Source organism: Scardinius erythrophthalmus (genome assembly GCF_964197995.2).
Source record: "Scardinius erythrophthalmus genome assembly, chromosome: 15".
Taxonomy (NCBI): Eukaryota; Metazoa; Chordata; class Actinopteri; order Cypriniformes; family Leuciscidae; genus Scardinius; species Scardinius erythrophthalmus.
This window is the reverse complement of record NC_138235.1, coordinates 26,653,061-26,678,494: the sequence shown is the minus strand read 5'-3', so window position 1 is coordinate 26,678,494 and position 25,434 is coordinate 26,653,061. Positions and strand designations below refer to the sequence as shown.

Here is a 25,434-nt window from a genome sequence, read left to right as displayed (position 1 = left end):
TAAATAATTTTTCTAAACCACATTACTGTCGCTATATTTTATGTAATACTGCATTTTTACTATAGAAATCTCAGTTAGGCTGGAATACACCTTTGGAGAGGCTCTCATGGACATACTAATAAATTAAGAAGTGTGAGGAGTAAAGTGCCTTGAGACTGCTCTTGTGAGATATTGTGATGACTAATATAGATTTATTTGTTTGGTTGCTGTCCATGGTACTGGCAACTAACTGAACTTCTAAACATTTTAAAATAAGAAAAGGTAAAAATTATTCACTCTTTAGTTGCGATATATATTTCAACTTGTAACATTATGCCACCATCTTATCAACAAAATACCAAAATACTTGGATTTTTAAAGCTTAGTTTGAAAAACTAAAGTAGGATTCAAAAGTCCAAGACCACTAGTGAAAACGAAAATTTTCTAATTTAAAACAACATATATGATCAGCATAATTTAAAGGAGTTTAAATAGTTAATTTAAAGAGTAGGGAATACATTTACATTTCATAGTGTCTTCCTTTTAGCTTTCATAAAAAAAAAAAAAAAAAAACATTCCCAGATGTGGTCTCAGATTTTTGGACCAAACTGTGCATAATCAAGTCTTGATAATCTTAATGAAAATACATGCTTCTGTCCATTTTTATATTCTTCCTCCAACCTTGCTATCCATTTACACAATATATACATTGATTAATTGTGCAAAAGTGGCAAATCTGAGTTTTTTTTTATGATTATAGATGTTCAGGTACAGTCCGGAGTGCTTCTTCAGGCTTTCTTGCGATATTCACATCCTGGAATGCAAACAAGAAATCCCTTTTAGACACTCGTCAGAGTTTAAAAATCATCATTCCATAGGGTTTCATGACTTACTGTGGGTTTGTCCCTGTGAGTGTTCACTGCTTGGATGTTCAAATAGAAGGATTCCACTTTGCATCCTGCAAGGAGGGCATAAAAGAACACATGACAGTATTTATTGCTCAAAAGTATGTGCAGCACGTTCCATTAATAGGGCACAGAATAATTTCGGTAGCACCACACCTTTAAGACATAACAGGACACCAAATTGGGTTTGAAATAAAGTCACAGCTATACCGACTCACCATAAGCTAATGGAGTCAGTTTGAGAACAGTATGCAGAGGACACTTTAGATATGGTAGATCATCTGTGGAGAAATCAGAGATGTATAATTGGCACAGATGATGCTATCAAAGTGACCAATTGCGTTTCATAGTCTGTGACAGCAGTGACCGGTTGCTTTTGGTTTAGACCTGCACTTTTGTCCAGAAAGTAGGCCAGTAGACAACGCATGACTGCCTGGTGGCAGATGACCAGCACATTCTCTTGTCTCTCAAGCTCCATTATGACTGGCTCCAGACGGTGCACCAGGTCTTCATATGACTGCAGAACACAGAAAATGCAATTTTCCCCTATATATCTCCACATACAAACTCATTTTTGTTGTGGACAGAACTCACTTCACCCTTTGGATATCGGTAGCGGTACTTGTCCTGGTCTCTTAAGGCAAACTCTTCTGGATGGGTTGCCTGAATTTCCTCGTACGTCATCTCCTCACATACACCCTTAAAATGTCCAGATTTAACTCTGTTACATATGCATTTCATGTGCAATTGTGCATCCAACTTTAATTCAGAGCATGACTTGCTTACCGCATCGATTTCATTCAACGCCTTCCACTGTTCGTACGGGACGCCCAGTCCCTCTGCTGTCTGTATGGTCCTTCTCATGTGGCTGGTCCACACCTTCAGGTCCTTGATGGATTGACTCCTGATGAACTCGGAGAGGGCCCTAGCATACTGAGCAACAAGATAGATGCAATTCGAATCTACATCTTTGTGTTTTAAGGAAGGTTCGAATCAAGTCACAGAAATACATGGCTTTTTATTCTGGAAGTAAAATATTTACAGTCTACAGGAGAAGTTGCGATAGTCTGTACTTTCCTTTTGAAATGTATATCAGAGTAAAACGACTTCTTGAACAAGAAAAAATGTAGGGCGGGACTTGATTGTGTCCATTGGGAATTGATTTCATGTGAGTGACAGCCAGGTGACAAGTTGTCCCACCCTTACACATGCACAGTACGGTGATTTAAGAGTTTTAGACGTTTCAGTGTGGAAAAGCAAATTTGCTAGTGTGGCATTTCGAAACAAAAATGTGGTTCATGTGGACTTAACAGTTTACCATTAACATTGGTACGCTTTGACACCTTGAGGTGTAAACTGAGATTTTATGTCTAAATCACCTTTAGGCCCTGTGAGGAGAGACCTGAGTCTCCACCGATTCGTCCCAGCAGGTTGAGCTCACTTTCTCCATGGCGGCTCAGATAGATGGATCGTGGAGTGACGTGGATGTTCATGAGGTAATACACAATACGACTCTGCATGTGATCCTGGACCCGGTTTACGAGGTATCTGGATCCCACATTAAAGATCTTAATGAAGGAGAGGTGCCTATGAAACAGTAAAATAAGAAATATTTGTAATTATATATCGCATGTAATAGTTGGAAGTTATGTACAATAACATCATAATAAATTAGAGACTTTGGCAGCAGTATACCTGTCCTTTTCCTCATCCAGGGAGACATAGGACATTTTGTAGCAATCAATACGTTTCAGGAAGTCCACAAGTGCTTCCTCTTTGTCGTAGTTTTCATAATCCGGGCTGCTTAGTTTTACTTGCTGTCATAATACATCAAATAAAACAAACAAGCAAATAATAATGTTATGCTATTTAAAACATTTTTAATAGCTTCACATTATAAATGGTTTAATAAAACAATCTTACCATTATATTTGCCTCAATGATTTCAGGGTCGTCACAAATCGACTCAATGAAAAACACCTGGAGATAAACATTTCTTATGAAATGTTGGTTGCTAAAAACGACAATTTTACAAAATATTAAAGTGTGACAGTAGTTTAACTGTTTTCAAATGTCAATAAACTGCTTTCAAGACAAAAAAAAAAGAGTCAGATTTACACCTGTCGATCACCAATACGATGGAACTGAATATGTGGTGAAACAAATCATCCCTGACACGAAACCATCCATGGCCTCGCTTATAAAACAGCTATTTTCAGTAATCCAAATATAGCTCACTCCAGAATTAATATTTTTGATATAAACAATGTCTAAGATTAGTGGACAGGCAGTTGGTTTATGTGACAAAAATCTGTTAGCACAATTTAATGGTTTATTCAGCGTACACTACTGGGGCATCTACTTCATTGACTTCTTTTCAAACAGAATGGACTCGTCTCCCCATCGGGATCCTGTCACATTTTTATCTATGAGGCTCCTCCTTGGGCAATGGCTCTGGTTTAAGCATTTTACATTAATAAATACCTTAATTTATAAAAAATCTTTATTAAATATCTTGGAAAGCTACCATTTTGAGGTAACATCCCACAAATCACCACACTCAATACAATGTGCAGAAGAGGGATACTTTAATAAAGCAGACTGTTGAATAAAAGTAAAACCCTGCTGCACCTGCCTTGTAGCCCTTCTCCTTTGCAAAACTGATGATGATGCCTCTTCTCTCCCTCGTGGTATTGGTAGCATCAAATACCTGTGAAGAGTATTTGTCAGAGATTGATTTACATTTTAAGAATTTGTTGACCCCCTTCATAACTGTGAAGAATTCCAAACTAATCCAGTAATAATAATCTTAATTTTACTGGGTTATTAATAGCTTGGACAGACAGCATAACTGTTATCCATTACATTCTTGACTCACTGCTACTTGTCCCTGCTCCTTAGCAAAGTAATTGGCAATGTCCTTCATAGCACTTGAGGCACAGGCTCTGAACACATTATGGAAATACATAGTTAGAAAAGACAAATTCAGTTCTCACATTGAGTTCAAACATATTTAGGAGTTATATATAGCCATCTTAAATGTATTTTACCTGCGGATTTTCATGGCCTCCTCATTGTCTGGACGAAAAAATTCATAGTTCTTGTATGTCTGCACAGCCTCTCTTCGATACTGACCTAAATTAAAGACTTTGCATACAACAGATCAATAAAAAAAGTTTGTTAGCAAACAATTTATATGTAAACACACACACTATGTGTTTATTAAATCAAAATAATGCTAAACATTATATCAGCAAATAATTTAATAATTAACAAACAATGCTTGCCATTGAGAGTACAATTAAGATTATTATTTTAATATATATCTACAGTGGGGCAAATAATAATTTGATCCCCTGCTGATTTTGTAAGTTCAAAGTGATTTTGGCACTTCCAAAGAAATTAAGGGTCTAGAATTTTTATGGCAGGTTTATTTTAACGGATAGAGACAGAATATCAACCAAAAACACATTATATATAGGTTATACATTTATTTGCATTTCAGTGAGTGAAATAAGTATTGATCCCCAAGCAAAACATGCCTTAGTACTTGGTGGAGAAACCTTTACTGGCAAGCACAGAGGTGAGATGTTTCTTGTAGTTGGTTATCAGGTTTGCACACATCTCAGGAGTGATTTTGGTTTATTCCTCTTTACAGATTCTCTCTAAATCCTTAAGGTTTCTTTGCTGTCGCTTTGCAACTCGAGGTTTCAGCTCCCTCCACAGATTTTCTATAGGATTAAGGTCTGGAGACTGGCTACACCACTCCAAGACCTTAATGTGCTTCTTCTTGAGCCACTACTTTGTTGCCTTGGCGGTATGTTTTGGGTCATTGTCATGCTGGAAGACCCATCCACAACCCATCTTCAGTGTTCTGGCTAAGGGAAGGAGGTTCTTGTACAAGATTTGACGGTACATGGCCTTGTCCATCAGCCCCTCAATACGGTGAACTCGTCCTGTACCCTTACCAGAGAAACAGCCCCAGAGCATGATTTTTCCACCTCCGTGCTTGATTGTAGGGATGGTGTTCTTGGGGTCATAGTAAGCATTTCTCTTCCTCCAAACACGACGAGTTGAGTTGATGCCAAAGAGCTCAATTTTGGTTTCATCTGACCACAGCACTTTCTCCCAAGCCTTCTCTGAATCATTAAATGTTTATTGGCAAACTTCAGACGGGCCTGTATATGTGCCTTCTTGAGCAGTGCCTTCTTGTGGGCACTGCAGGATTTCAATCCATTGCGGCGTAGTGTGTTACCAATTGTTTGCTTGGTGACTGTGCACCCAACTGCCTTGAGATCATTAACAAGCTCCTCTTGTGTAGCTCTGGGCTGATCCCTCACCTTTCTCATGATCATCCGTACCCCATGAGGTGAGATCTTGCTTGGAGCTCCAGACCAAAAGTGATTGATGGTTATTTTGTATTTCTTCCATTTCCAAATAATGGCACCAACAGTTGTCTCCTCCTCACCAAGCTTCTTGCTGATGGTCTTGTAGGCCATTCCAGCCTTGTGCAGAGTCTACAATCTGGTCCCTGATCTCCTTTGACAGCTCTTTGGTATTGCCCATGGTGGTGGAGAGGATGGAATGGAAGATACAGATTCTGACAGGTTTCTTTTATACACATTACGAGCTGACATTAGGAATACTTTCTTAAAGTGACAGGACTAATCTGTGTTACACATGGGCACATAACCAATCTGTGGGAGGCAGAATTCTTTCTGGTTGGTAGGGGATCAAATACTTATTTCACTCGATCAAATGCTAATCAATTTACAACCTTTATATAATCAGTTTTTTTTTTTTTTTTGGTTGATATTCTGTCTCTATCCGTTAAAATAAAAATTATAGACCCTTCATTTCTTTGTAAGTGGGCCAACTTACAGCTGAAAATCAAATAATTATTTCCCCCACTGTTTATACTGTATACGTACTACGAACATAAACAATGCTTGCAATTAAGAGCTGATCACTTACCTGATGCATACACTCACCTTGAGTTGGGACTCCAATCCAATTTAGGTACCGGGTTAACTTTTTGGAGATGTAAGTCTTACCCCTGGCCGGCAGTCCAACCATCACAATCATTGTAGGACAGTTTGTAAACTGGGGCCGTGAAGCTGTGGACCAGTAGAAAACATTGACTTTAAAGAATGAGTAAGGTTTCGATCACAAGGATTGAGGTGTTCTATATGCATTCACAAGATGATGTCAATATAAAATCTATTTGATAGCCTGAATGAAGCATGAAAGAGGTACAAGAAGAGGACTGGCATAGCTTATGGCAGCATCAAAAGAACATACAGGAACCCATTAAATTCTGCACTGAAACCTGTCCATCATCATTAGATTGTTGTTGATTCTATATTGATTTGTATGTTCCTGCCCGGACCCTTAGATCTAGTAATGACAATTTGCTTGTCGTACCCAAGTATAAACTCTCTGCTGTGGGTGGTAGGGCTTTTTAGTGTTGTAGGCCCTAAGCTATAGAAAAAGCTGCCCCCTAATCTTCGTGCCACCCCTAACCTCCAGACCTTCAAATCTCAACTTAAAACTCATCTATTCACCATGCTCAGTAAATAATTATTTTCCTCTCTATTTCTCTGTCTTACACTTTTTCATTTTTTATGTTACATGCTTACTTTATCGAAATGGATGTTTTCTTTATATGACTACTCATGTTAATTATTTGTAGTTATTAGTTGTGTCCATCTGCTTTTCTGCTTGTTTGATTGTTATAATAAGCAGATTGCTTGTATCTTTGTCTGTCAACTGTTTGTATTATTTTGTGATGCAACTTTGGGTTCTTGAAAGGCGTCTGATTCTGCATGTGCCTAATATGACGTTGTTCCCTGGTCACTATGTGTCATTTGATATCATGGCCTTAATAATCGGTATAAAAATAAACATTGTTATTCTTCATTAAAGTTAAAAAATATAATCTAAAAGACACTGTAAACACTTCAAATTAAAAATGAATTTCAATATTGCTCTTAGCAAATCCATGATGGCCCATTTAGCATCACCCAACTGTGGCATAATGAGGCCTATAGTTCAAAAGCTATATCAGGATGTGGTAAATAAGATTAGCAAGACTGCAGACAGACTTACGCATTTAAGGGTCATGTCTGATTCTGCATGTGCCTAATATCAGGTTGTTTCCTGGTCACCATGTGTCATTTGATATCATGGCCTTAATAATCTATAAAAAATAAACATATTATTATTATTATTATTACTGCACTGAGACGGCAGGGTTATTCATATGACTTGGATAGCGAAAAGAGGCTGAATGTATAAAAACTACTGAAAGAACATCCCACAGCAGCAACCAAGGAATCGCATTGGTGATAGTCTTGAAGCCAACTCCAGCACTTAATATTCCTTTTCATTCCGTCGCCACAACTGAAGAAACAGAGCTCTCAAGAGCACAACTTGCTGCTTGGTGCAGCTTCAAGACGCTATGTGATCAAATGTAGACAAAGGAAGCAGGCAGGGCTGAAGTTCACAACACCTGGGTTGATCATCTACAAGAAGTTAACAGCATTTAACACCAACAATTTTTGAGGACAGAGAAAAAGCCAATAGCAAAAAAGAAATGGAAAGGCAGGTGAATTAAGATATCCCCTCACTTACAGCCTCTCCTCTGGCTTAAGGAACTGCTCATCCATGGCACCCATATCTTGAGCAGAGGTGTCTGTGTGAGCTCCTTCTGCTCGGAGGACATGTCGTTGGGCCCTGCACTGCTGACTGTATGTTTAGAAACTAAGAACACATGGCTGGGTTCCCATCAACCCTTTTCCTGCTCAGGTCACCTGACTGAGGCGGGGACAGTTGGGAGGAGAGACAGGTTTGGCATGGTGGAGAGACAGAATCCTGGCTGCCATTGGTAATTGACTTAATTAACCCTGAAGTTCGGAGGCTTTGAGCCAGTCACTTTTGGCTTCATGAGAAAAGTGATAGCCATATTCCTAAATAAAAATAAAACATTATGTTCAGATATGTTCCTGTATATATTTTCGAAACTGTCACGGTTAGTCTTAATTATAAAGTGTCTTCATTTGTAAAGTTCTCAAGTAAAACAATACTTTTTTTTTTTAAATAAATAAAACATTTGAAACACACACACACACACACACACACACACACACACACACACACACACACACGTATATATAAATATAAATGTATATATATATGTGTGTGTGTGTGTGTGTGTGTGTGTGTGTGTGTGTGTGTGTGTGTGTGTGTGTGTGTGTGTGTGTGTGTGTGTGTGTGTGTGTTTCAATTTCTTATCCAACTAGCTCTAACTTAAAGGGTTAGTTCACCCAAAAATGAAAATGGTCCTCGAGCTCTGGTCCTCGAGCTATTTCACGTAGTGTTTTTGCGCAGCGCGTCTATGTTGTACGTCACACATAGGCTCACTATTGGCCGACGCTGGTCATGTGTGATGCGTGTGATGTACAACACAGACGCGCTACGCAAAAACACTACGTGAACTCACTCGAGGCCTAGAGAGAAGGAAATGAATAGTGGAATAAAGTCGTTATTTTTGTTTACTTTTTGCGCACAAAAAGTATTCTTGTCGCTTGATAAACTTAAGATTGAGCCACTGATGTCACAGGGACTACTTTGATGATGTCTGTATTGCCTTTCTGGACATGGACAGTATGCCGTCCATTGACTTTCAATGGAGGAACAGAAAGCTCTCGGACTAAATCTAAAATATCTTAAACTGTGTTCCGAAGATGAACGGAGGTCTTACGGGCTTGGAACGACATGAGGGTGAGTCATTAATGACATGATTTTCATTTTTGGGTGAACTAACCCTTTAATACTGGATCTACAGGTTGTGATCTTATTCTTCATTAAAGTATAAAAATATAAAAGACACTGTAAACACTTATCTTCAAATTAAGAATGAATTTCAATATTGCTCTTAGCAAATCCATGATGGCCCATTTAGCATCACCCAACTGTGGAACAATGAGGCCTATAGTTCAAAATGTAGATCAGGATGTGGTAAATAAGATTAGCAAGACTGCAGACAGACTTACGCATTTAAGGGTCATGTCTGATTCTGCATCTACCCAATATCAGGTTGTTCCCTGGTCACCATGTGTCATTTCATGTCATGGCCTTAATAATAACACCTCCTCTGCAGAAAGCCCTATGTGAAGATATTTTAAGGTGGGGCTGCTGTGATGCAGTGCAGCATGCAGACAGGATGTTGAGGTCACTCACTACCTGCAGTAAACCGATGCGTGTGCTCTTCAGATGTGGCTAGAAATGTATAAGCCATCATTGCACTGTAATGTAATGACTGAAGTTTTAAAAATCATGATTTTTCCCAAATACACCTTAAACCTGTATTAATTACTTTTATTTTAAAGCTGTCAGGGCGGATTTTGCGGGAAATTGCATAGGCTACAGTCGCCCATGCCTGTCACATTATGCGTACACAGAGAAAAAAAGCTCTGATTGTGGATAAAGCGTAAAGTTTAAAGTGTGTTGTACCAAAATTACCCATGGGTCATTTAAAACGACAACCCTCTGACCGCTTGTTAAAAAAAAAAAAAAAATGCTGTTATTTATTTGTCCATACGCTCTGATAATATGTGTATGTAGGCCCTAAATACCGGATTACATGTGCCTCGATCACATTCATCTGCAAAAAGAAATACATAGACGAAGCACAATCAAAAAACAATGTTCTTAAACAAGACTCTAACCGTTTTATTTTCTAACCGCAAGAGAGCCAAAGGTTACAAAGTTACACGTTATAAAAGTCACATAATGTCACAATAAATGTCAAGTTTCACAATTAATTCCTCACTGTAAAAATGCCTCAGTGTTATTGCACTGTCTAGATACAAAATATATTTAAGGAAGTGGCACTTAATACTCATAAATAATTCGATTTTCTGAGCCACTTTTGCGTTCATTTTTTACCAATCCATGTGAAAGTGATTTCTACAGAATGTTCCCTTCAAGTTCACAAAGATATGTATCCTAGCGGAGTACTGGTGTACATTACAGTAAATATGAACATGTTCTACTAACAATTGTCAACCATAAAGTCTCCAAGTAACTTTTAGCTATATTTATAAATAAAAATAACAAATAAGGTTTATTTTGAAGATTTTTTTTTTTTTGCCTTTATAGAAACAGTGAAGTATATGGACAGGACTGCAGTTTATTTTTAATGTTTCATGTGTTTATTTTAGTTGGGTTAAAAATGAAAGGTCCTTATGTTCTGGTTTGTATGTCTTCTGTTATGAATGGTTCAAAAACAACCTTAATATAATCTCAGGAAGCTCTCAGACAAGTAAAGAGGCAGCTGTGTGAGAGGCAAAATGTTTTACTCTGATATCTGATATCTTTGCCCCAAGACAGCTTCCTTGACCGTGACCACGTGTGCTATGTGCTTCATAGTGACTGAAATAAACATGTTAATAATTGTATCTGCTGGTTCTCCAGCAAATTTTAGCTCAATGTAGCAAACTAGAACCAAATAATGCACAAGCCAAAATTAAAATCATCAACATAAAAAAAGCGTTGCCTTGTCCTGACAGCTTGTGCTGTATGTAAGCTATCAATACTATTCATCTGTTGCCTGTTCACACTCAATCAGTTCAGTTGAACTCTTTGAACTCACCGGCACTGTCACAACGGGTTCTTCTGAGGAAGTCCTTTGGAAGCGCGTCCATCATTAGCGAAAACTAGAAGATCCGGGAAGATCCCAGCAGTGTGATGTATTTCAGACGCTCATTTTAATGTAACTGAGCAAGAGAAGCTTGTGCATCACCCCCCACCCTGATGACATGTAGACATATGATCTGTGCCGCCTGGCCTTGTCCTTTAATGTCAGCTCGACCAAAGGAGTTCACAAGCTCAGCGAGCATACAGCTAGTGTTATGTTGCTGACTGTTAATCTTTATGCTTTTTATCCACTAGCCACACAGAGTCATTTAGTTTAAATACAAAATTTACACATATAAACATCTTGAACTTTTCATCATGTTCCACAAACCATTCCTGAACAATGTGAGTAGTGTAGCAGTGTGCATTATCCTGCTGAAAGAAGCCACTTCCACCAGGGAACACCTGGTCTGCAACAATGTTTAGGTATAGGTGACACATGTCAAATTTATGTCCACATAAATAACCAGATCCAGGGTTTCCCAGCAGATCGTTGCCCAGAGCATTACACCCCATCCATCGGCTTGTCATCATCCCACAGTGCATCCAGGTGTCATCACTTCCCCAGGTAAACGGCGCACATGTACATGGCCATCCATGTGATGTAAAAGAAAAGGGGACTGATCGGACCAGGAGACTTTCTTCCACTGCTCCAAGGTCCAGTTACAATGCTCATGTGTCCATTGTAGGTGCTTTTGCCGGTTGACGGGTCATCATAGGCACTCTGATCGGACTGTGGTTAAGCAGCCCCATACGCAGCAGAGTGTGATGCACTATCAGGGACGTGCACTGGAATTTTGAGGGGCAGTTGCTCTGACCCCCCCCACCCCCCACCCCCATACAATACAATCCTTTTTTAACCTTTTGGCTTCCCGTACATTCAGTTGTGCTTCTTGCTCGTATTCAGTTCTGATGGTATGTATGGTAACTGGGCAACTACGCATGATTTGTACTGTAGTATGATTGTGTAAAGGGAACAGGAATTCCGGTAGGGGAACTGAATCGACTGCTACACCGGTCGTGTGCAGCGCTGCAGCCACGTAAACAGAGTTTGCCCTTCCCCTACTGACTTTCACTTTCGGTGCTCGAATGGAAGTGAATGAGGCTTTGCGATTTTTTTTTTAATCTAGGCCTACGTGAAATTCTGCATCCATTGTACGATTTATTTATTTATTTATTTTCCCCTCGGAAGGGCAACGTGAGTAGAGAAGGGCATATGGGCAGTTGCCCGGGCAACCTGAGCAACCCCCCTGTGCACGTCCCTGTGCACTATGTTGTGACACATTCCTCCCATAACCATCATTAAAATTTTGTGCGACTTGTGTCATAGAAAGACTAGACCAGACTAGATAGCCCAACACCCTGTCGCCGGTTTGTGGTTTGTTCCTCTTCGGACCACTGCTGGTAAATTCACACCACTGCTGACCCACAACCCACAAGTCTTGCCGTTTCAGAGATACTTTGACACAGGTGCCTTGCCATAACAATTTGGCCCTTTCAAGTTTTCAAGTCAAGTTTTCAAGTTTTCTATCACCCTAGCACGTCTTGTTGGTATCTGCTAACATTTCAATATCAATGCATCCCTATAAAGCAAGATCAATGTATGCACTTGACAGTCATGGACTTCAATGTGAACTGTTAAAACATAATGTATCTCCAGAAGCTATAGACAAAAATGACAAAAAGTTTTTCGTAAATATTTATTGATTTAACAATTACCTTGATCTTAACAGTATTTGTGGTGCGCATGGTGTTTTTTTTTTTTTAAAACTCAATGCTAAAAAAAGAACATATACAAAGATATAAAAATAATAATTCATATTTACAATCTGTGACAAAGACAATAATGGGACAAAGAAAAACTATTACCTTTTGTTTTGACCCAACACAGTAATATTTATCTTACAAAAGTAAACTAAAATGCTCCAAAAATGTTAATACATTATCTTAAATATCAAAATATATCCACATTTATCCTTGTTCCAAGCGAACCCATATTTATTGTATTTAATGGGTCTTTACCTTACAAAGTTGTGTACATGTGTTTGGATGCAGGTCTATTTATTTTCATCTCAAATCATCTTGAACAAAAATCTGATCTTTTCTGCTTTTAATTTACCACATTTTGTACTAAGTCATATAAGATTGCTTGGTGTGTCATATCTTAATGCAGCTTCATTACACGGTTCAGTTGTAATATATCCTGTAATAAAAAAACATTGTTTTTGTTTTGTTTACATAACAACAGTAGTTTTCAGTTGCATGAAAACTAGAGCAATACTGTAATACTGATAAATGTATATAACTCAAAAATATCAGTTATTAAGTTCTTCAGAATTTACTTCACATAAAAATCCGCAAACATTTAAAGCAACAATGTGTTTTCAATCATTCAGTGCATGAATTTACAGTTAAAGGAGACATATCATGCTTTTAAATTGTTCCTTTTTACATATAAATCATACATTTGTGGTCTATATAAAACGGAACTGCAATGCTTGGGTCTGAATTCCTCATTATTATAGCTCCACGGGCCCCTTTTTTACCCCTTTTCTGAGGTGCTTCTGAGATCAACTCGTTTTGGTGCGGTCTCTTTAAATAAAATTGAGACACTTCATATCCCGCCCCCTCTCCAGGATGCAGAGGTTCAACTCCACCCCGTTCGGCCATTTTTGTAGTCTGATAGCAGAGATGGGATTATCTTGCGGCACAGAAACTTTTTATTCACACGTTATTAACAAAATGTCAACAACGGAAGACTTGTCCATCCAGCCTTACATGTTCGAGCCAGAGTTGGAGCCGGAGCGAAATGAAAATGAAGACGACGAACCTGCAGAACAACATCTTCATATGGATGTATCGCAATGGTGTGTTACTGTATTTATACATGAAACTTTGGTCTTCCGACCTTTTACCACCGTGTCGATTTATTTTGATTAATATGTGCGAGGGAGAGAGAGCAAGACAGCGTCTTGTTTACACTTTCGCCGGGCTCCGAGAGAGAGTGCGAGCGCGCGCGAGACCGGGTCTCTCTCTCTCTCTCTCTGCTCGTTCTTTCAGTTAAACATGCGCCACAAGCGCGGCAGTTCATCTACATTAGACGGTGTAATGAAGCGTGTGGGTTACTACATCCAACAACCGATCATTTTAACTTACCCTCTCGTAACTTCTGCATCCTTTAGCTTGGACTACAAAATTGCAGCGAGAAATAATAATGGCGGATCGCTCGAAGTGTTGGGCTGGAAGTCAATGTCCTTATTTGGCAGTTCCGCTGCAAATACTGTGACGTGATAGTTCACGAAACGTCATAGATAACAGAAAAATCGGAACAGGTTGAAAAATAAGGCCAAAACAGAACATAAAGATATCAACGTAGCACCTGAAGAGAATAATTTCATCTTTTCTGTACTTCTAAACACTCCAAATATACAACAAATTGCATTTAAGGGCTAAAAAAGTGCATTTAGCATGATATGTCCCCTTTAAGAGAAAGAAAGAACGGCACATTTAGCTATGATTATGTCATGATGATAATCAAAATGACCTTGCTTTGAACTGGAACACAATAAGAACAAACTCAGTTCTGTTTGACATAATCCAGTGAAGCGGTAAGTGCATATATCCTGTCACAAGATGTAGGCTATAGCCTACTGAAATGGAGGGCATAACCGCGTGTAACATCAAAATGAAAGAGATAAGAATCATTTTATTCAACAGTGGTGTTCTTGAGGCAAGAAAAAAAAGTTATCACACAAAGAATCTCCATTCATCTCTATTTCATGGCCATGCTGTCAATGTTATGCGTCTGAAAGTGAGATTCCTCCACAAGAGAGACGGCAAGAGACTGACGTGCTCGTCTGCACCTCATAAAACACTTCATTAGCAGTTCATCACTGTTAAAGAGGTAAACCAGTGGGTTGATCGCACTATTCATGCATGCCAATGCATTACCAACCTGGTTTGCGATGTAAACATCAGAATACCATTTCTGACACGTGCCGTCCAGCTTGGAGATTCGAGTTGCCAAGTTGAAATTTCTAAAAATATGATAAGGAATGAAACAAATAGAGAAGAGCAGCGTGAGAACGACAACCAGCCTGAGACACCTCAGCTTCAAGATGACATCGATGTCTTTCTTGGTCATCAGAATAAACGCCACATGTCCGTAGCAGCATAACATGATTAACAACGGGATCCCGAATCCAACAACCGTCCTTCCGATGCTGTACTTCAGGTATTCCCTAATGTGCTGGTCCGAAGTTGTGTCAAAACAAGTCGTTTTGTTGCTGGAGGTTTTGTCAAAAAACATATCAGGCAGACACTGAATAAAAACAAAAAACCAGACCAGCGAAACAATCACCACAGAGTGTTTGGCTGCAATTCTGCCTTTAACTCTCAAAGTGTGGACGATGCCGAGGTACCTGTATACGCTGATGCACGTGAGGAAACCAATGCTGCCGTATAGATTGATGCAGAAACACAATCTTAAAATCTTGCAGAAAACGTGTCCAAATATCCATTCGCTGTTGGATGCGTAGTAAACCACCAAATACGGCAAAGTCAAAAGATATAAAATGTCTGCCAGGCAAAGGTTGAGCACAAATATGTTTACATTGCCCATTTTCTTCCAGTTATCATACACAGATTTCAACCCAAAGCAGTTGCCAATCACTCCAAGAGTGAAAACAGTCACGTAGACTGAGGGCAAAAATTTGTGCGTGAAATCAAAATTGACAAATTGACAGGTTGAGTTGGACTCCATCATTGGAGACGATTATCAGACTTTCTTGATGGAGGCTCGAAGATATGTCACAGGAAGTGAGAGCATGCTGACTCCTCGAGCCCAAACCAAAGCGTGTGTCAAACAAAACGTTGAACTAGCCTACTGTAGGCTATGAACTTTGAACTTGAACTTATCTCTTTAGATTGTAAAAATCTTTATGATAGAAATAGCGATACAGAAAGGACATGTTTAGGCATTTTTATGTAACACACCCAGGAACCTAATGTAAAAAATGAAGAAGTGAGAAACGCTTTTTGTTCTTGATTTTCAAAAGCATATGTTTTTGCTGCACTCATTATCATTACAGTCATATATTCTTTATTTCTATTATATTTGCCCATTCATGTACATAAGCTATTTCATAATGGTACACATTATTCTACAGCAAATTAGTGATTCTCAACCGGGGGCAAATATTCTTATCACTGAAGCATAAAATTCTTGCTTGCCCTTCATCAGAAAAACAAAAGAGGGCAGTCTTGCACTTCAGAATCATTGTAAAGCAAGAGACTCATGCTGGGCATTCAATATGAAGCTAGATCCAAAGAAAAGGTGACAAGTACAAAACTTTTTATTGAGAATTTATGAGAAATCTGACAAACCGTGTATTAAATTTTGACTGCAATGTTGTGAGGTGGCAAATGACAGTGCAATAAAACTTGAAATAAATGAACACAAATAATAAAAATTCTAGTATTAATGACAGTAACATATAGACATAAAAAGTATTTACATATTTATATACAGTACATCTTTTTGCATGAAATTTGTAAACACTACAGTTAGTGTCAGTCTTCAAATAAAAGCCTACAGTAAATACAGATGAACATGCCACACTTAAATGTAAATTTCGCATAGCATTTACCCAATACCTGAAGAACTTCTGCATTCATGTGTAATGTTATTTCTAGTACATTTGAAATCTGTCTAACACTTGTGATGGATTTTTTAAATGAATCATAACTAACATTTATTTTTCTGGCAGGATTAACAATTATACGCTTTTGAAACCAGGGTTTCCACGTCAGTCAACGTGTGTCTGAATCATGTCCGAATATAACAAAAGGGGAAATGAAACTAGACAGATGTCTAAAATTATGAACTCATGATTTGGAATAATCAAGGTACCAGACTATTATGTAGTAACAGAAGGGTTTGCTGAATTACATATATGAAGAACCAATCATATTGTCGAAAAATTATGTAATGAATCATGTCACCTTTGCCATGCTCATATTCTATAAAAACTGTTGTATTCTTTTTGCTGGTGGGATTCTCTCTGAAATTGGTCTGAGGTCCTCCGGCCGTGATTAAAACATATTCTAAGCCAGGCATTGTCTGTCTGGTTAATGCTGCGCAGCAGGTTAGTGGAACACTAGAGATCTTATTTCCCAAGTGTTAGTGTTTGTAGGGGTCAAGACGTCGACCGACTCAGCCGACGTCGATTAGGAAATGCACTAGAGGACACATATCATTGAACGTCGATCAGAAGACGTTTAGGGGGGTCGATTAGGAGACGACCCAGGTAAACTTAAGTCAGGGGAAAAATCTACCACACACTATAATGAGTTTCTTTGCTTTGATTCTTTTTGGTGAAGGGGAGAAAATGTTTTATCTTTTATATGATTTTCATCTTTTGTGAGCTAATAGCTTTGGAATTCATTGAAAGCCACAGTTGTTGTCCAATAATATATAAACTGACAAAGATATTGATGGATTTACTCTTATATAATAGTTCAATATTTTCAAGTGTACTAATTTAACTAATGTATCCTCCCACTCAAAGTAAAAACAGATGCCATTGTGTAAACCCAGTAGATAAAATAAAAAAAAAAACATAAAAATGAAATTTCTGGCAGATTTTAAACTTTTACAGAAGCTTAAATTACAGAGCCAGCTGACAGAGGACATTCTCAGAACTTTGGCTAACGTTCTGGTAAGTTCTCTCAGAGTTAAGATCAAAAATTCTTCCAGTAATGTTAATAGAATGTTTGGTCAGTGTTATCTGGTCTTTAATAATGTTCTTAAAAAGGTGGCATAAAAACTTTTATTTCTGAATTTTTTTATTCAGAAACTTATCGGGAACATTAGCAAAACGTTCTTAGAACATATTATTGCTAGCTGTGGAAACCTATCCAGTCTAAAGACATTGTCCTGAAAAAAAAAGAGGGTTTTTTCAGTCATTAATCTGAAACCTCAAACCTTAAGTTTGGTCAATGTAACATTTTTTTAACTAACACTCAATAAGACATGTAAACCCAGAGCATCCAAAATGAAGCTACTAGATCCAAAGTCAGCCTACAACAGAGTAGAGTGAGTGTCTAGCCCAGGAAGGGTGTCCCTCTATATGCCCCTCCAGATGAATAGGGGCAGTTGTAATGGCAGATGCAGGAGTTGATGATCATGACAGCATGATTGAGCAGTCTTCCCCGAGGGCAGCGGAAAGTGACCAGTGCCGTGCCAGTATGGTAAGGAGTGCAACAACGGCTGTCTGTACATGAGCCACAATAACGGGGCCTATAGAACCGTGTACTATAGCAGCCCTGGTGGAAAAGCTGAACTGGGGTTGCTGACCTGTAACTGGGTTGACATTTCCTCCTCGACCTCTGAAGCACAGATGTGGGGGTTGATTAGAGATTGTTTTGAATGGTCAGAATCCAATGGCAGATCCTAATGGACACTCACCTGTGGGGTTCTGTGGAGAACAGGCTGACAGGGTTGGATTATACACAAGCGCATCTGCATCTCCAGGCGACAGGCTGGGTTTTGATTGGACACCCGTGTGGATATTCCAGACCCGCAGGTGTGCGAACAAGCACTCCACTCTGAGCTCTGGTCTATGCAGTTTGAGGCGGGTCTGGTTTGGTATCCAGGGTCTGCAGGCAATGTCTGGTCACTTCTGGAAGCTGCCATCCAAAAAACAATTCAATTAAACTTCAGCTCTTACACTTCTTTTAATATGAAATGGGCAACCTTGTACAGTAATTGCCACATGTTGATTATTTCAGACACAATGAACTACTGACTACATACTTAGGACAGAATCATTTTTACAAACATGCCATATTTTTTATATAATTAAAGAAACCTGGCTAATCATGAAAAAGGTTACATATTTGTATCCATCAGGAATCTATTGCTATCGTAAGAAGTGTGTGTAACGTACAACGTTGATGTGCAAGGCCCTATGCCATTGTAGAATACTATGTTTTATGGGTACTCTTTTACCCATAAATATTATGAGGCCTGGTTAGAAAATTTTTAAAAATCACATGGGGTGTAGATATTCTTAATCATGAAAATACATAACGCCTTTTAAATTACAGCTTCACAGTAATTAACAATCAAATAATGGAAACGTCAAATTCTGCTGTTAGACAGATAGTACTGTCATTATTAAAGGGTTATCTCACCCAAAAAGGAAATTTCTGTCTTTAATTACTCACTGTCATATCGTTCAAACCTGTAAGACCTTCGTTCATCTTCGGGAACACAAATGAAGATATTTTTGATTAAATCCGAGAGCTTTCTGACCCCCACACCCCCCACCCCCCACCCACCCATAGACTGCAACGTTATTACCAAGGCTTTCAAGGCCCAGAAAGGTAGCAAAGATATCGTTAAAATAGTCCATGTGACTACAGTGGTTTAACCTTAATGTTATGAAGCGATGAGAATACTTTTTGTGCGCAAAAAATTAAATAAAAATAACGACTATTCAACAATTTCTTCTCTTCGTGTGAGTCTCCCACGCTCTTCACACAGGAGCCGGCAAATACTGAGCCGGCGTTCTGACACAGAGCCTGGAAGCGCTGCACTGTGTTTACAACGTGAACAGCATCAAAGACTGACACGGAAGAGAAGAAATTGTTGAATAAAGTTGTTATTTTAGTTTTTTTGCGCACAAAAAGTATTCCCATTGCCTCATAACATTAAGGTTGAACTATATTTCAACTATGTCTTCACTATCTTTCTGGACCTTGAAAGTGGTTATGATGTTGAATGGGAACATGTTGCACAGAAAGCTCTCGGATTTAATAAAAAATATCTTGATTTGTGTTCCGAAGATGAATGAAGGTCTTACGGGTTTGGTACAAGAGAGTAGGCTACTGCATTTTTGGGTGAACTAACCCTTTAATCTTAAATCAGTTTAGTGTTGATTTAGTTCAATAACTGTAAAGTTCGTCAATTATGAAACAAATTCAATTCAGCTACAGTATATGCAGCTCTACAGAAGGCAATAGTGTTGTTATTCAGCTCAAGTTAGTTCAATGTTGATTAAATTTAGTTCAATAACAGTGTTGATGTTGCAAATTTAATAAATTATTTAAATATTAATAATATTTAAATTATTAAATGAATTCAATTTAGCTGTATAGCAGCTTTGCAGAAGACAATAGTGTTATCATCCAGCTCAATTAATTTCAAGTTCTGCTTTTGTTAACATAAACATAGGCATAGTAATAAGAATATAATGAGTCTACTAGCTGATTAGCTCATACTGCAATCACATGCTACGTTTTTGATCATGCATCAAACCAGACTAAATACAAGTTTGCTACAAAAAAGCCAAAATAGCTATTTAGCAATTTGTGAACATTATCCAATAACCCATGGAGCCTAAGTGACGTCAGTGGAAAAAAGTCATTTCAGAGGAATTTTACTGAAGCATTATGAAGACAAACTTTTTTTAAATAACATGCACAAATGAATAGTTCACAATAAGACATGGAATGTGCATTTAGAAAGTATTCATTTTGATATAATGTTGAATTAAAATATTCATTCTTATCTCATTAAACCTTAGAGCAGTATGGTAATCAACCGTTTCACATCTGTCAATCATTGTTATAATCTGAGAATCTCAAAGAAGGAATACCTCCATCCCTAAGAGATGATAATCAACCATTTATTGGCAGTGTTTTATACACATGGATCTGTAAACGTCTTTCTCCAAACACTCAGAACAAAATGTACCATTCCAGTCGATGTAACTTGGGTGACATTGCTTTTGAACACCCTCCTGACCAGTGTTATACACTCTGTCTGGCTTTCTGGAGTTTAATTGTTGCGTTACAGAGACATGAGTCCTGTTATGAATCATGGAAAGTTGGCTTCAGGAAGAAGCCAGTATTTGTGCTTTTGGGTTCCATCTTGGCAAGACATTTTCAATTAAATGGTCAAAATCCCACAATGAAAACCTCAGTCTGGAATGTAATTGAGAGTGTTCTTAGATAGGGTTTTGAATAAGAAACATGTAAGAAGATTTATGCAAAATCCCCCAAAACAGGAAACAGTTTTCATTCCAGCTTATGAAATATAATTACATGAACAACAACAGCCTTTGATTTGTTTGCTGGACACACAAAAAAGTGAATAAAGTACCTATGTGAGCGTCCTGAAGCACTGTGTTGTCCATATTTTCACACACCCACTCTTTACAGCATTTTCCTGGTTGCTGAACCCTTTGAGGATGAGGGCAGTCTGGGTTGGGCAGGAGAACATCCTCACTGCACCGGGGCACACAGGTCACCCCTCCGCCCAAACAACGACACTGAAGAGCACAAGATGGCTGAAATACCTGGCCTTCCTGGTAAGACACACCATTATGCTCACAGCCCAGCTCCTTCTGACCTAAAACAAAGGTCCAAAAGATTACACGGATGACACTAGATGCAACGCCTAAAACTGGATAGGTCGGCCCTCTTTCACAATGATACTGGGATTACGAAGGTCTAAATGTTTTGGTGTTCTCAGAAAGGCTGTATAGCTATATAGGCTACTCTGATTCCTAGATACAGGCCTTACTTATTATAAATTCAATACAACCCTATCATAATTCAGAATATAATGTAATAATCAAATGATAAATCAAATGTACTCATCTCATAGGATGAATCAAATGCTCAAACCAAAAATTACAAATGATGAATCAAATGGCGTCCCAAATGATGATCAAAAGTTCAAACCGACGTTGATGATGATATTTAAAGGGATATTTCACCGCTGGAAAGATGAATGTGTATTTAAATTGGGTCATTTATATAGTAGAAATGTGAAATTATTTTAGAAGTTGGTGCCTTCTAGACTGAGAAAGGCCAGAAAATGTATTTTTGGCTCATGTGGAAGAAAGACAACAACTCCCAGAATGCACTTGCTTCGCTGCCCTACGAGGCCACTCCCAAGCCACGCCTACCGGTTACAGAGGGCAGTATCGGATGAAATGATACAACTAGGCTACTAGCTGACACGAAACTGAAAGGACGCTGTTTTATCGTGAGATCCCCCTATCCCCCTATGGGCGGGTTGAACACATGCAGAACTAGCTCCTACTGGCTGTAGTCTATAGCCTCTGGCCAAAAAAGCCTCCAATGACGCAAAATGACGATTTTTGTGTCATCAGAGGGTTTTTTCCAGACACACAATACAGAAATCTCTCATCTCAGGAGAACATGAGGGAGGGAAGCACGGTCATTCGAAAATGCTACCGGGTTTCCACTGATACAAAGCTTAATGCTAATCGGTGAAGTATCTTTTTAAGAAGTTTCAACCAAGAGCTGTGGGTGGACAGTGTTTTACCGTGTTGAGAGATTTGAGCATTTGGTTGTTGAAGTAGTTTGCACTCACTGACACACTCTCCTGGGTCACCAGGGAAGCTGGCACTGTAGTCACATTGTAGCCCTCGCTGACTGTCACATAGAAACACCTCACTACAGGCTTCACCCTGCTGCCGTGCACACATCTGGCAGCACTGGCACCCATCGAGAATAAGAGGAACTCCTACTGGGCAGACTGGCACAGAGCCTTGGCACTGACAAGGGCTACCACATTGCTGACAGCACACCTAAGGCAGAATACAGGAACAAGTGTTATGTAACGCATGCAACAAAGCATCAGAGTCATTGTTTCTGCATGTCTTAAATTATTGCATTTTTAAATTAATACATTTTTAGCTAACTGTGTGATTTGTTATGATGAACATTTCTGAAAATTACCTCTGATAACAGATCACTCTAAATTGTAATGTGGACTCATGCATTTTCTGTAAAGCTGCTTTGAAATGATGTGTATTGTGAAAAGCGCTATACAAATACATGTGAATTGAATTAAATTGAATCAGAGTCTGGGTAATTAAAAGATTTCTTATAGTTCACCAGATATTCTGTACAATCTGTGCAATAATACTATGTCAGTGCATGCAGTTTCAATAATCAAACATTACTTTAATATAATGTATTTCTTTCAAGTTTCTCATTATATATATTTGACTATATTTGTCATGAATGAGTCTAACAATAGCACAGATTGTTTTTCAAAAAACATGCATTCATAATATGCATAGGGAGAAGCAATAGGAAAAAATATCTCCCCTATTGCGAATCACTTACGGTAAGTATTTCCAGGCTCTAAATGCATAAAAACATGCTTTCAATTATGATCTAGTGCTAGAGCCAAAAAACAAACTTGAGACTATGAAAATCTTTCATTTGTACAGAACATTCACTCTTTAATTAAGAATTAATGCTACATTGCATTCAGTTTAAATTGGAAAACGCCTGTTTAATAATGTACGAGTTCTCAAAGACAAATCTTCCAACAAAAACTCTAACAATGCCAATTCACCAAAGTATAACAGGATAAAATATCAAACTGTTACACAGGCTTGAACAGACAGAAACATGTTTCCACAGGCAAAACACATGCATGCATGCAGACATGTTTACTGGGAACGTGTGATTCTCACCTGTGAACCCAGGTAAAACAGCAGTGCCCATGCCATCATGTTTCTGTCTCTCTGTAGCTTGTCCATCATGCTCTTCGATGTGCTGCACCACAATAAGATTTTCTACTTGTGTTACTGTTTGCTCACTGCCTGGCTCTGTGCACATGCACTTTTATAAAGTCCTCGCTCTGATGTCATAGCCGGACTGCAGGGTAAACAGTGGCTGGACCTGGATCAGAAATGTTTCAAATTCCACATCTCCGTTGCCCATTTCCACAACCAGGAATTATTTTCTCCCTCTGCTCGTCTGCTCTGGCGTGCAGAGGTGAAGCATGGACATTTGGAAGAGAAGACAGCACATTAGGCTTTCTCTTAACCACATCCAAGTTTTCTGTTTACTTTTAGAGTCTAACAGCTTTTGTTTATTGAATTACATCAAATGTATTTGAATAGAACGAACGTTTGATAAGAAATTGGGAGCATGGTATTGCACAACAGTTAAATAAAAAGGTTTATACTGCATACATTTTAGACACAATTGCTCACCAATAGAAATAATTCAAAGCAGAATTCAATCAAACAGAATAACCTCCATGCAACACACAGTCATTGCGCTCCTGAATGAGTCAGTGGTTATGAATGAATAGGTTGAGTAAACGATTCAATGACTCACTCATAGACAATGTACGCACTGCAAAGTTTCAGTATCAGGAGTGACAACCACATTTAAATAAGGGACTGAATCCCCTAAATTATCGATCTGTGTGTGTTCAGAACACGACTCTCTCCTGAAAATGCAACAATTTACACCCACTGTGTCTCACTTAAGGTATTTTTGACAAAAGGAATATTACAGTGACTTATTAGTATTGCAATGTCTTCTTATCATAAGCATTTTTTGGGGTTTGTTATTTGGGCTTGGCTCATAATGCGATCAAGTTTATGGAGTTGGTCAAATTGGAGAGGTCGCAATGTTTTGGTCTTTTATAAATATAACTCAGTAGGATTTATTTCAGTTTTTGTTTTTGTTCACTGCAATATCTGGCAACACAAATTAATTACTGTACTGTGTAGGCTCCAGAACAGGATTAAGCACTAAAAAGTGAAGTGACAACTGAATTTAGCTGCAGTGTGTAGGCTATGTGGCAATAAAGCTCTTAAAGGGTTAGTTCACCCAAAAATGAAAATTCTGTCAGTAATTACTCACCCTCATGTTGTTCCAACTGCGTAAGACCTTCGTTCATCTTCGGAACACAAATTAAGATATTTTTGATGAAATCTGAGCCATGTCTCACTCCTCCATAGGCTGCTATGTGACCGAAACTTGCTGGCCCAGAAAAGTTATTAAAGAGATCGTTAATATAGTCCAGGTGACTCCAGTAGCTCAATCTTAAGTAAATCAAGCGACGAGAATACTTTTTGTGCGCAAAAACAAACAAAAATAACGACTTTATTCCACTATTCATTTCCTTCTCTCTGGACCTCTAGTTGGTTCGCGTAGTGTTTTTGCGCAGCGCGTCTGTGTTACACGTCACCACGTAGGCTCACTATTGGCCGACGCCGGTCATGTGTGTGATGCGTGATGACGTACAACACAGACGCGCAGCGCAAAAACACTACGAGGCCCAGAGAGAAGGAAATGAAAAGTGGAATAAAGTCGTTATTTTTGTTTGTTTTTGCGCACAAAAAGTATTCTCGTCGCTTGATATACTTAAGATTGAGCCACTGGAGTTACTTGGACTATATTAACGATCTTTTTAATAACTTTTCTGGGCCAGCAAGTTTCGGTCACATAGCAGCCTATGGAGGAGTGAGACATGGCTCAGATTTCATCAAAAATATCTTAATTTGTGTTCCGAAGATGAACGAAGGTCTTACGCGGTTGGAACAACATGAGGGTGAGTAATTACTGACAGAATTTTCATTTTTGGGTGAACTAACCCTTTAACTTTTTTTCCACCTACTGGCGTAAATATGTAACTTGCAGAAAAAGTCATTGAAAATCCCCCAACACACTGACAATCTGTCTGGAAAGAGAGGCAAAAGACCCAGTGAACAGTATTTTTGGAACACTGCATGGTCATCAAATTTGAGGACCGGAACTAATTGTGGTTTAAATTTAAATTTAAAATTTAAAATAAAGAATTTGCACCAGTTTAAACTGTGGGAGGCACTGAAAAAGATTTTTTAGCTTCTCAAAAAGACATTACATTTTTCACGTCGAGTGCTCAGACAAAACAATCTTGAAATGCAAGATGACCCACTGGGAACGACGGTTTAAAAATAGACCTAGACGGGAAATTCACTTTTACTAATACCACAGCTCTTGATAATTCAGCTGGAAC

The 25,434-nt window shown here is 38.5% G+C and overlaps 3 protein-coding genes across 8 annotated transcripts; all 3 read right to left on the bottom strand.

The window, feature by feature from the left end:
• Positions 1-601: 601 nt before the first annotated feature.
• On the bottom strand, positions 602-10,678 carry pfkfb1 (6-phosphofructo-2-kinase/fructose-2,6-biphosphatase 1). Of its 5 annotated transcripts, none has more exons than XM_081387502.1 (14): positions 10,540-10,678; positions 5,876-6,001; positions 3,935-4,031; positions 3,763-3,829; positions 3,520-3,594; positions 2,808-2,864; positions 2,580-2,701; positions 2,264-2,471; positions 1,671-1,817; positions 1,479-1,583; positions 1,272-1,401; positions 1,103-1,165; positions 873-937; positions 602-793 (listed from the first exon to the last, which is right to left on the bottom strand). In XM_081387502.1, exons 1-14 carry the CDS (start codon positions 10,592-10,594, stop codon positions 734-736), a joined length of 1,377 nt encoding a protein of 458 aa, XP_081243628.1. In that variant the 5' UTR covers positions 10,595-10,678; the 3' UTR covers positions 602-733. The 5 variants fall into 5 exon arrangements, with proteins under 5 accessions (XP_081243628.1, XP_081243632.1, XP_081243629.1 ...); XM_081387506.1 differs by lacking the exon at positions 10,540-10,678 and adding an exon at positions 7,518-7,720; XM_081387503.1 differs by lacking the exon at positions 10,540-10,678 and adding an exon at positions 6,993-7,084.
• Positions 10,679-12,280: 1,602 nt separating this feature from the next.
• Positions 12,281-15,478, bottom strand: LOC308703729 (P2Y purinoceptor 1). Its single transcript, XM_081387547.1, has one exon. It carries the CDS (start codon positions 15,346-15,348, stop codon positions 14,356-14,358), a length of 993 nt encoding a protein of 330 aa, XP_081243673.1. The 5' UTR covers positions 15,349-15,478; the 3' UTR covers positions 12,281-14,355.
• A 2,087-nt stretch (positions 15,479-17,565) lies between these two features.
• On the bottom strand, positions 17,566-23,230 carry ccn5 (cellular communication network factor 5). 2 transcript variants are annotated; one of them, XM_081387537.1, is made up of 5 exons: positions 23,111-23,230; positions 21,946-22,210; positions 20,752-21,000; positions 18,052-18,272; positions 17,566-17,972 (listed from the first exon to the last, which is right to left on the bottom strand). In XM_081387537.1, the coding sequence occupies exons 1-5, from the start codon at positions 23,177-23,179 to the stop codon at positions 17,688-17,690; spliced, it is 1,089 nt and encodes a 362-aa protein (XP_081243663.1). In that variant the 5' UTR covers positions 23,180-23,230; the 3' UTR covers positions 17,566-17,687. The 2 variants fall into 2 exon arrangements, with proteins under 2 accessions (XP_081243663.1, XP_081243664.1); XM_081387538.1 differs by having other exon boundaries at positions 21,994-22,210.
• Between the last annotated feature and the right edge of the window lie 2,204 nt (positions 23,231-25,434).